The following is a 12,728-nucleotide window of genomic DNA, read 5'->3' on the forward strand; positions in this document are numbered from 1 at the left end:
GAGCCCATTGAAGGGAACCCCTAAGGTCATATTTCCCCTTTTACCCCCTGGCCTCTCAAAGCAGGCCACCCACCCTCCCACTCCCCCCAACCTGCTTGCTGGGGCCTGCCAGCCTGGCGAAACCTGCACGCCTCCCACCTCCACCCCCCACCTTACCTTGGAGTCCAGCTCCAGCGACGATCTCCATTCGGAACTGGATGCAGTCCCATTAGTGTCCACTACTCCTGCATGGCGTGGTTGGGATTGCAGAGCTGCCAGTCATCTGATTGGTGGCAGCTCTCCACAGCAGGACTTCCTCGTGAGATAGGGGTGGAAGTCTCATCTTAAAGCAATTAATGCTGCACCTAGCGGTGACCATGGTACCCTGCAAAATCCAGCCCATTATCTCCTGTCCAGCATCATAATACTATCTACTTTTTTTTTCAATGGGCAAGGGGAAGTACTGGCCTTTGTGTCAGTAAATGCCCCTTATAGGCTACTTCTTGCTGATTGTAGTCTGCTAAAACAGAAAACACTCGTTATTTGGTTTAGGGCTTCAGTACTAATGGCCCATAAATAGTCCAATATAGAGACAGAAAATGCTGCAAATACTCAGCAGGTCAGGCAGCATCTTCAGAGCAAGAAACAGAATTAACATTTTGGTTGTTGACCTTTCATCACAGCAAGTGTGATGTTGGGTTCCCTTTCTTAACTGATCCCTTCAATTAAATTGAGCAGAGCAGATAAACAGCACGAGGGCCAGCTATGCGGATTGAAAGTACACTTAACCTTTTGCTCAAAAGAAGAGAAGACAGTCCGCACAAGTGATAAGAATAACTAACATTGATCTTCTGGTATTTACAGTCATTTTCATTTGCTTTCGTACCCAAACGATGGAAACACCACTGCCCATGATACCTGCATCAATAGGGGGGGTTACCATCACACCTTTGACTGACAATTTAGACCAAGTGTGAAAGGTATGTTATTTTCTTCCTTTGTCAGTGCTTGAATTCAAGCATTTATAATCTTTAGTGTTTTTCCCGTGTGTACATAAGCTGCTAAATATACCAAGGCTTAATGAGATGCTCCTTAGAGTTCAATTCCACATAAAGCTTTCCTCATAGATATAGGATCCAAGCTATGGGAATCATTATTATTTTTTTATTCATTCATTCACAGGGTGTGGGCTTCGCTGGCTGGGCCAGCATTTATTGCTTATCCCTAGGTTGCCCTTGTGAAGGTGGTGGTGAGCTGCCTTCTTGAATTGCTGCAGTCCATGTGGTGTAGGTACACCCAAAGGTTAGGAAGGGAGTTTGACCCAGCGATAGTGAAGAAACGGTGATATATTTCCAAGTCAGGAAGGTGAGTGACTTGGGAGGGAACTTCCAGATGGTGGTGTTACCATGTTTCTGCTGCCCTTGTTCATCTAGGTGGTAGTGACCGTGGGTTTGGAAGGTGCTGTCTAAGGAGCCTTGGTGAATTCTTGCAGTGCATCTTGTAGATGGTACACACTGCTGCTATCGTACATCAGTGGTGGAAGCAGTGAATGTTTGTGCATGTGGTGCCAATCAAGCGGGCTTTGTCCTGGATGGTGTCAAGCTTCTTGGGTGTTGTGGGAGCTGCACTCCTCCAGGCAAGTGGAGAGTATTCCATCAGACTCTTGACTCTCTTGACTTGTGCCTTGTAGATGGTGGACAGGCTCTGGGGAGTCAGGAGTTACTTGTTGCAGGTTTCCCAGCCTCTGACTTGCTTTTGTAGCCATAGTATTCATATGACTAGTCCAGTTCAGTTTCTGGTCAATGGTAACCCCCAGGATGTTGATAGTGGGGGATTCAGTGATGTTAATGCCATTGAACATCATGGGACAATGGTTAGATTCTCTCTTGTTGGTGATGGTCATTGCCTGGCACTTGTGTGGTGCAAATGTTATTTGTCACCCCAACCCTATGCATTGTCCAGGTATTGCTGCATTTGGATATGGACTGCTTCACTATCTGAGGAGTCGCAAGTGGTGCTCAGCATTGTGCAATCATCACTTCTGACCTTATGATGGAAGGAAGGTCATTGATGAAGCAGCTGAAGATGGTTGGGCTGAGGGCACTACCCTGAGGAACTCCTGCAGTGATGCCCTGGAGCTGAGAGGATTGACCTCCAACAACCACAACCATCTTCCCTTATGCTAGGTATGACTCTAACCAATGGAGAGTCCCCCCACCCCCCTGGCTCCAGTTTTGTAGGGCTCCTTGATGCCGCACTCGGTCAAATGCAGCCTTGATGTTAAGGGCAGTCACTCTTACCTCACCTTGGGAGTTCAGCTCTTTTATCCCTGTTTGAACAGAGGGTCTAATGAGGTCAGGAGCTGAATGGCTCTGGCGGAACCCAAACTGGGCGTCAGTGAGCAGGCTATTGCTAAGTGCTGCTTGATAGCACTGTTGATGACTCCTTCCATTACTTTACTGATCAAGAGTAACCAGATGCGGCGGTAATTGGGTGGGTTGGGTTTGTCCTGCTTGTGTACAGGACATACCTGGGCAATTTTCCACATAGCCAGGTAGATGCCAGTGATGTAGCTGTACTGGAACAGCTTGGCTAGATGCGTGGCAATTTCTGGAGTTCAAGTCTTAAGTACTATTGCCGGAATATTGTCAAGGCCCATAGTATTTGCACTATCCAGTGCCTTCAGCCATTTCTTGATATCACGTGGAGTGAATCGAAGGCTGAAGACTGACTAACATCTGTGACGCTGGGGACATCCAGAGGGGGCCAAGATGGATCATCCACTCGGCACTTCTAAGTGAAGATTGGAACAATTGCTTCAGCTTTATCTTTTGCACTGATGTGGGATCAAGAGTTTTATTCTTTTAAAAAGAAAGTGAGCTAAATAAAGTATAATGGAGCTGAAATTCCTTTAACCTTCTCTCAACCTGAGAGACACAATGATTTTTCCATCAGTCAGAGAAGATAGATTTTTTTTTAATAATATGTCATACTGTTTCTAATGCATGTTACATTCCAGATTACTTTCTGCATAAGGTCATGCTTCTGTTTACAGGATGCAAGGGCTTCCCCATGGAGTTGGATTTTTTCATTTAGTATGACAAAAAGTATCTGCACAGCATCTGAATCATATTCCCTTAGCCTCATCCGTTTTACCTCAGATATATCCTTTATGACCACAGCTCAATCTAGGAGTGGCAGAACTCAATTATACTGTTGCTTGCAACAAACAGAAGCCTAATAAATTCAGACTTATTGTACTTCCCATTTTGTATTTGAGGTTGCACCATGTTCTGGCAGGAAATGTTCCTATTGCATAACTACATCAAATGAAAATGTGTTCAAATTGAGATGCATGGTTTCAGCAGAGAATCTGCAGTCAGCTGGCACTCGCCCTATAACTCAGGTTTCTTTTAATATCTCTCTTGTTCTGCTCATAACTTTTGGTTTTCTTTCTTGCATATTTTTGCACTTCTTGATACTCTCTCCATCATCATTCCTTTGATCCATTGTCCCTCTATTTGCATTTGTTTACCATTTTCTGTGCTTCTTTTTTCCCTCCAACTTAAATTGCACAGAGGAAATCAGTATTGAAAATAAAGACAAATGTTTTTATGGCTGCTCATTATAACTGGGAGCGTGGCAGAAAACTAACGCGGCCGAGAATTCTTCTCCAAGTCTTTCTCAAGTTGAAGCAACTAAAATTTCTACCCTGAAAGAAAACAGCGCGAAGAAAGATTTTCTGCACTGTGGAAAAAAAGGAAAGCCTCTGAATTATGTCTGAATGACACTGAAACACAAGGGGTCAAATAGACAATATCCTATGTTAGAGACTGTCAAACATCTTACAACAGGTAAAAGCGAAATACTGAGGATGCTGGAAATCAGAAATTAAAACAGAAAATGCTGGAAAACCTCTGCAGGTCTGACAGCATCTGTGGAGAGAGAAACAGAGTTAATGTTTTAAGCTGTATGGCCCTTGTTCAGGGCTAAAGAGGAGAAATGTGATGACATTTACACTGTTTAAGGGGGTGGAGCAGGTGAAGCTGGAAAGGAGGCCAGCGATAGGTGGGGCCTAAGGAGAGTTTGAGAAAAATATCATGGACAAAAAGACAAAGGAGTGTTAATGGTAGTGGTAAGGGCTAAAGGAGGTGTTGATAGTGGCTGAAGGTAAGAAAGCAGAATGTGTTAATAGCAGAACAAAGGTAAGCACTCTGTGAAAGAACAACATGGAACAAGTAACAGATGGCCCTTTTGGGGGCGGGGTGGGGGAGGGGGCAGTAGTTGGGGATAAGGGATGGAAAAAGTTATAAAATAGGGGGATAAAACAATTAATAAAAATGAAAATAAGTAGATAAAAAATAAAAATAATTTTTTTAAAAAGGGGATTAAAAAAGGGGTGAAGATAGAGGAGAATATTCATGGTCTGAAGTTGTTGAACTCAACGTTAAGCCTGGAAGGTTGTAAAGTGCCTTATCGGAAGATGAGGTGCTGTTCCTCCAGTTTGCGTTGGGCTTCACTGGAACATTGCAGCAGGTCAAGGATGGACATGTGGGCATGAGAGCAGGATGGTGTGTTGAAATGGCAAGTGACAGGAAGGTCTGGGTCATGCTTGCAGACAGACTGAAGGTGTTTTGCAAAGCGGTCACCCAGTCTGCGTTTGGTCTCTCCAATGTACAGGAGACCGCATTGGGAGCCTCTGCATTCAACGGCCATTTCTGCCAGCTCCAGCATGATGCCAATGCTAAACACATCTTCCCCTCATCCCCCACCCCCATCAGCATTCCGCAGGGACCGTTCCCTCCGGGATACCCTGGTCCACGCCTCCATCACTCCCAACTCCTCAACCCCTTCCCACGGCACCTTACCATGCAATCGCAGAAGGTGCAACACTATTAGCTCCTCCCTCCTCACCATCCAAGGGCCCAAACACTCCTTTCAGAAGCAGCAGCACTTCACTTGCATCCCCTTCAATTTGGTCTACTGCATTCGGTGCCTCCAATGCGGTCTCCTCTACATTGGGGAGATTACATGCAGACTGGCTGACCGTTTCGTGGAACACCTTCGGTCTGTCTGCAAGCACGACCCAGTCCTTCTTGTTGCTTGCCATTTCAACACACCATCCTGCTCTCATGCCCACATGTCCGTCCTTGGCCTGCTGCAATGTTCCAGTGAAGCCCAACGCAAACTGGAGGAACACCAACTCATCTTTTGATTAGGCACCTTACAGCCTTCTGGGCTTAACATTGAGTTCAACAACTTCAGACCATGAACTCTCTCCTTTATCGTCACCCCTTTTTTAATCTCCTTTTCAAAAAATTTATTTTTTTATCCACTTATTTTCATTTTTATTCATTGTTTTATCCCCCTTTTTTTTATCCCTTTTCCATCCTTTTCCCCCAACCACCGTCCTCTCCCCCCACCCCACCCCCAAAAGGGCCATCTGTTACTTGTTCTATGTTGTTCTTTCAGAGTGCTTACCCTTGTTCTGCTATTGACACATTCTGCTTTATTACCTTAATGCCACTATCAGCATCTCCTTTAGCCCTTACCATTGCCATTAACATTCCTTTTGTCCATGGCATCTTTGTCAATCTCTCCTTAGCTCCCACCTATTGCTGGCCTTCTTTCCAACTTCACCTGCTCCAGCCCCTTATACAACATTAATTTAATCATGTTTCTACTTCTCTTTGGCTCTGAAGAAGGGTCATACAGACTCGAAACATTAACTTTGTTTCTCTCTCCACAGATGCTGTCAGACCTGCTAGGTTTTTCCAGCATTTACTGTTTTCATCTTACAACAGGTATTGTCCTGGTGCTTTATTACTGCTGATGCACAGCTTTTCAATTTGTACATGAAAAATGTCAGTGTTGTACTCCCTCCCTCCATCTTCTCATGTGGAAATGGGATGTATTTAAAATGCTTAATATTTTAATATTAGCAGAGATGAGTGACTTTTAAAGTACACTAGATATGGCGTATAAGCATTGGATTGAAAAACTAGTTTGTCACTGGTTTGAGAGAGACAGGCATTCATTTCATCCAATAATTTCCTGGAAAAATTAACATTTTTAATCAGAGTATTTGTACTCTTATTTAAATATTCAACCCAAAATAAGCTTTTGAACCACCCCATAAAGTCAGATTAGCATACTTGAGTTTTTTGCTTATTTTGGTAAATTCCACCAAGCCAGCTTCCATGGGCAAAGTCAGTTCACCGGCAGAAATCATCAGTCTGCAATCTTCAAATGTGTGATCTGTAATTGGCACATCCAATGCTCTACAAAAATGATAAAGTACATTACAGCAAACATTTTGATACTACCAACATAAAACATGAAATGAAATAAAATAAATAATACTACACCTGTCTCAATAGGTATTTATATTAGGAAGTTATGTTTTATAGCCAATTTATTCTGCCTACATAACATAGATCTATTTGTATAACTTAAATTTTCAATAAGATACTAAAAACCATGACCAAAGTATGAAAATAGGAGTGAGGCTGAGTAATTATTGAAAATACAGAAATAATTAGTTTTTTTTGTGGTCTGATATTTTTCCATTGCAAAGGTGAAGTGAAATGATCATGTCTGAGGAGGAATGTTGTAAATAAAAATATAAAACTAATGGGAATTTTTTTTTTATATACAGAAAGTAGGTGAAGCTTGTTTCAAGTTACTTACAAGGCCATAACACCACGAACTCTGGCGCCATACAGGGGGGGATCACATTTTTCTTCTTCATTCGGCACATATACAGGCAAAAACTGCAAATGTTAAGTGAAATTTTATTAGCATCCAATATATCCAGAGGTATGAAATATCCAGAGCACAAGTGAAGCTGAGCAGCAACATTAGATCAAACAGATCCTGTATAAAAGAATTAACAGCACATAATCAATGATTGGTAACCAGTAATATCCAAAAAAAAACTTCTCACTTTGGGCAAATAATTCAGAACATTTAAATGGAAACATATGTCAAGGTTACATATAAAAAAAAAGGACCATCCTGTGAGAATACAAAGACAGGAGTATTGAACAAACATTAAAGGTGTGACTTCAGTTCTAGATTTGCCAAGGTACATTGAAATATCAAAATAATCATGCATTTCAAAAGGTTTCTGTGCACTTGGAGCAAGACTAATAGAAAACAATGGTTTTGTGATCAGCTATGAGTCAGCTGATAGGACTTTCAATTCGGGTCAGATGGTCGTGGGTTCAAGTCCCACTCTAGTGTAATGGCCTATTATTTATCCTTTAACCAATGTTATTAAAACAGATTCATTGATTATGTATCAGGCTGCATTTTGAGAGACAATGCTGTATCCAAATTGGTTCCAATGTCTTCCTACAACAGTGACATTCAAGTTAAAGTCACACAAATATCATTCATTGTGCGTAATCCATAATGATCCAAGAAACTTTCGCTATACGGAAACATATACAAAACATATTTAACAAAAGAGAGAGAAGGGAAGCAATTCTGCCTACTCAGAATTTCACATTCTGTATTGAATCGGCCCTTAACCTATACAGTCACCAACCTACTACAAACCCATGATAATCACTAAGGGTTGACCAATTAAAAATGGTAAATAAGATATCAAAAATTGTTATTTATGCAGACAGCAAAACAGAATAGGTTTACTTTTCTAACTGAGGATCTACATTAACAAAAAAAAAGTAATTTTGTTCTCTACATTTACATTTTACTTGTTTTCACATAAGGCAAACCGTGCTGCGCTATGATTTAAAACAAAAATCAATGGAGGGTGCTTCATATGGTGCTGATTTCTATCTCCCTTGCCTCCCTTTATTCCAGTGTGCCTGGAGTGGTAGCAGGATGAAAATTACATTTAAAAATTCACTGACCTACTCCGAGACCTGCTTAATGAGATTTTTGACCGGGCTCCGATCGAGGCCGGCAATGCTCCCATTGGAAACATACAGAAGCCGAATTAATATATTTAAATCAGAGTTAGGACTCTAGGGCCATTTTCAAATGGGTCAGTACTGTTGCTGCTTCTTAAACCTGCCCACGAACCATGCAAAATGGCCAGTTCACACGCTGCTTTAAAGGGCATTCATGTGCTCTTGTTTAGACTGCTGGAATCATTTGGTAGATGTCTTGCTTGACTTTCTCTGCTGATTTTGACTGCAGAACCATTATTATTTTCCGTAATAGCTGCATCATGTTCAGGAAGCTTAAGGAGATGCTTTCTACTTCCAAAGAGACAATCCATTTGCTCATTCCACTCTAGTTAGTGTACGACCAGCATCGGCATGAGGTGGAAGGTGTTGGAATATGTTGTGTGTAGTTTGGGAGGTCTCATGATTGAGCCTTATATATTTAACAGCAAGTGTTTATTAACTACTCATAACTATGTACATATAAGGCCTAAGCTAGGAGCTGTCTCCATGCTTGCCTCTACATGTCTCTGTCCAGTAAAAACTGCTCTGTAAATTCAGATCATCAGTTTGGGTAGTATTGTACCCAGTCCCACAATAACCCTTTCCATGCCAGACCCTTATACTACAGATGGACCACAAGGAGTTGAATATGGAGCAGAGTCTATAACTGAAATCCCTATCCATCTGATCCCCAAGCCTGTTAAAGAGGGGATGATGTTGGAGCCTAGAGCCTACATGACACCCTCAGAATGAACATAATAAGTAGTGGACTACTCAACACTATCCAATACAGTAAAATAGCTCCCATGCAGGCAGTCCAATGCATTGAGCACATGAAGCATTTTTTTCTGCTGACTGGGCTTTTCCAAGTCTGTATCTCTATCTTCTTCAGTAGGCTAGGATTTGATCTTTTCTCCAACAGGCCCATGCTGGACTCTCCTTCCTGCTTGCATCCTCTTATCATTAGTGCTTAGCGAATCACCTCTAATTCACTACTAGACCACCTGGAATGCCAATCACTGCTGGTGTTTGGGTAGATTTCAGCCTTCTAAGGACATCATCAATCAGGCAGCAATACTGTTCTGCTCACCATTTGCCCAAAATACATGGCCAAAACTGACCCCATCATCTTTGAATTAAGCTCTGGCATTCAAAACAAAATGATGTGACATATAAGCAACCCTTTTAAATTATGTTTTTTAAACAATGTTGACTGAGTTTACCATGGTAAGCATTTGTAAGCCAAAACGTTTAAAACAGTGAATTATATACCAAAAGGGTATATATAATGGGAATGGGGAAAGCTGATAAAGGCAATGAATGAGGATGGCTGCATAATTCATGAATGAGTTCATATTCTGAATAACTGAAGGCTATTTTCTTTTGAAGATTTTGGTTTATAATTCAATGAGGACTACTTTACACAGAATAAAGTGGAAGCGATAAAGATGAATGCTATGGCTGCAAATGATGCTCTATGGTAGTAGAACACTGTTTCAGTTCTGCAAGGATGAGGAATTTAAGGCCCTTGTTTGAACTCGGAACACAAGTGTGTGAGGTCCGGAATGGGCAGGAAATGCTGGTGAGAGGCTCAAGCTATTTTAATCCCCAGGCTTCATAGACATGTTACAGCGGACTGCTACCTGAACGTGGCGAGTTTGATGATGAAACTGGTGGAATGGGAGCCATCTTTAGAATGGCAGGAGGCCTCCACAAGGGAACTTAAGGAAATGGTCAGGAATAAAATTGGACCTGTAGTGCCTGCTTTTTTATACACTTTAGCCAAAAGCATGTTGAAGGTCTTACAAATTACAGCAATTTAATTGTCACTGCCTCTTCAAGATAAAACCATGACTCAATTGATTGGTAATGAAATTATGAGATAAATTTTGTAATACCATAATAAGCAAACACATCTATATCACAGAATTCTATATTAGTTGCTCAAAACACTCCCCAAGTGAAAATAAGTCAAAAAGAAAAGTGAACTTAAGCTGGGTGGAAACAGTTCACATAGTCTAGTTGAAGCTCTCATTTCTCATTGCTTGTGACTTCTCCTTAATATATTGTTTCCTCATTTCTTGCTCAGTGTGGGTAGAAATTATATATTTTTTTAAACTCAAAACCATACAAAGGGGGCATTTTAATTGACCATTTGTATTCTTTTCTTCAAAGAACTCAATGGTTCTTGATCCAATTAAAAAAGTCTGTTATTCCCTGCAAAACTCCACTGAACAAATGTTGATGGCCATGTGGGAATACAAGTCACCGTTCTTGGCTTTGAAAAGCACAAGAATTTAAGAAAGCATGAAACACAGAGTCCATTCACTTCGTCAAATTTATTCCTTCCATGTATAATATACTCAGTCATGGACTCCATCCAGTGCATTTTAATTTCTGAATAATAGTTGTGGAACACTTCTCAAAGAAAAGAACTAGATGGCAAAAGTGCAAAATTATCAGCCTCAACCTCGCCCACAGCTCAATAGCAGTGGAGAACAGATTATCATCCAAAATAAAATTCCAGAACACCGATAGAATACTTGAGCAATATTAATTCCAAATGAATAATGCAGGATGTAAATTGCTTTAGTTGGAGTGTTGCTTCCTCTCTCTCGAAACAATCATATTCCACATGCCATGCAATATTTTCCACTATAACTATAATCTATAACTTGCTTCCCAATCAAAATACTTCTAGATGTGAATATATTAATTGGCTTTACTGAGAATTCCTGACACTACACTTGAAGTTTGTAAACACTTGTAGAGTTTGTAAAAAAGGGAGAGACAGATGCTGGATTTTGACCCATTTTATATCATTTAAAGAATTATTACTGTGTGATGCATGACGAGGGCAATTATAGGGCCTGGCCATGTTCTATAACTTTGAAGGCTGTTTATAGTTTGTTAATCGCTCATGGTGGAAATGCCTTTATTAGCATGCAGTAATCAGAGCATGAGCACACAATATCTGAACTAGATTGCTCTAGAAAATGTCAGGAGTGATATTACTCTACATCAAGTTAAAAATGCTTCAACAGTGCCTTTTAACCTCTCTTATTATGACGACTAAACTTGATATTGACTTCCTGCATGCAATCCCACAGGCAGTATACTAATCATCAGTAAGAGAATACAGATTATTTTGTTGCAAACCCCAGACTTGGTTGGATCTGATAGCCTCAAGAACAAAGTTCAGCCCTTCCCCTTCCTACAAACAATGACTTTGTGTATGTCAGGTTTTGTTAAATGATTGTAGCATGTAATGGTTTTTATTTTCATTACAAAAAAACAAAGCTTTCTGATGGGAGTTAAAAGAGCAATGTACTCCAAAAATTACTGTTAGTGATAATAGCAGGCAAAAGTTTAACACAACCAGCTAACTTTTCTAAAAACAAAAAACTACTGCGGATGCTGGAAATCCAAAACAAAAACAGAATTACCTGGAAAAACTCATCAGGTCTGGCAGCATCAGCGGAGAAGAAAAGAGTTGACGTTTCGAGTCCTCTTGCCTTCAGCAGAACTGAGTATAGTTAGGAGAGGGGTGAAATATAAGCTGGTTTAAGGTTGGGGGGGTGCGGGAAGGGGAGAGACGTTGCTGGGGGGGGTGTGGTTGTAGGGACAAGCAAGCAGTGATAGGAGCAAATAATCAAAAGATGTCACAGACAAAAGGAACAAAGGGGTGTTGAAGGTGGTGATATTATCTAAGAAAATGTGCTAATTAAGAATGGATGGCAGGACACTCAAGGTACAGCTCTAGTGGGGGTGGGGTGGAAAGGCTGACAAGGTATTACAGTTGTAGATTTAAAAATAATGGAAATAGGTGGGAAAAGAAAAATCTATATAAATTATTGAAAAAAACAAAAGGGAGGGGGAAGAAACGGGGTGGGGATGGGGGGAGGGAGTTTAAGATCTAAAGTTGTTGAATTCAATATTCAGCCCGGAAGGCTGTAAAGTGCCTAGTCGGAAGATGAGGTGCTGTTCCTCCAGTTTGCGTTGGGCTTCACTGGAACAATGCAGCAAGCCAAGGACAGACATGTGGGCAAGATAGCAGAGTAGAGTGTTAAAATGGCAAGCAACAGGGAGGTTTGGGTCTTTCTTGCGGACAGACCGCAGGTGTTCTGCAAAGCGGTCGCCCAGTTTGCGTTTGGTCTCTCCAATGTAGAGGAGACCGCATTGGGAGCAACGAATGCAGTAGCCTAAGTTAGGGGAAATGCAAGTGAAATGCTGCTTCACTTGAAAGAAGTGTTTGGGGCCCTTGGACGGTGAGGAGAGAGGAAGTGAAGGGGCAGGTGTTGCATCTTCTGCGTGGGCATGGGGAGGTGCCATAGGTGGGGGTTGATGAGTAGGGGGTGATGGAGGAGTGGACCAGGGTGTCCCGGAGGGAACGATCCCTACGGAATGCCGCCAGGGGGGTGAAGGGAAGATGTGTTTGGTGGTGGCATCATGCTGGAGTTGGCAGAAATGGCGGAGGATGATCCTTTGAATGCGGAGGCTGGTGGGGTGATAAGTGAGGACAAGGGGGACCCTATCATGTTTCTGGGAGGGAGGAGAAGGCGTGAGGGAGGATGTGCGGGAGATGGGCCGGACACGGTTGAGGGCCCTGTCAAGGACCGTGGGTGGAAAACCTCGGTTAAGGAAGAAGGACGACATGTCAGAGGAACTGTTTTTGAAGGTAGCGTCATCAGAACAGACGCGACGGAGGCGAAGGAACTGAGGGAATGGGATGGAGTCCTTACAGGAAGCGGGGTGTGAGGAGCTGTAGTCGAGGTAGCTGTGGGAGTCGGTAGGCTTGTAATGGATATTGGTGGACAGTCTATCATCAGA

At 41.9% G+C, this 12,728-nt stretch overlaps 1 protein-coding gene across 2 annotated transcripts in view; it reads right to left on the reverse strand.

Annotated features, from left to right (window-relative positions):
* The window catches only part of lpcat2 (lysophosphatidylcholine acyltransferase 2), a 78,771-nt gene that overhangs the window by 18,047 nt on the left and 47,996 nt on the right, over window positions 1-12,728 (reverse strand). For both annotated transcript variants that reach the window (XM_078544244.1, XM_078544246.1), the window contains exons 9-10: window positions 6,670-6,752; window positions 6,135-6,260 (exon numbers count right to left, since the gene is read on the reverse strand). In XM_078544244.1, the coding sequence (XP_078400370.1) occupies window positions 6,135-6,260; window positions 6,670-6,752 (209 nt within the window). The remainder of the gene's footprint in view (window positions 1-6,134; window positions 6,261-6,669; window positions 6,753-12,728) is intronic.

The sequence above is a fragment of the Cetorhinus maximus genome, chromosome 6, assembly GCF_964194155.1.
Source record: "Cetorhinus maximus chromosome 6, sCetMax3.hap1.1, whole genome shotgun sequence".
NCBI classification, from domain to species: Eukaryota; Metazoa; Chordata; class Chondrichthyes; order Lamniformes; family Cetorhinidae; genus Cetorhinus; species Cetorhinus maximus.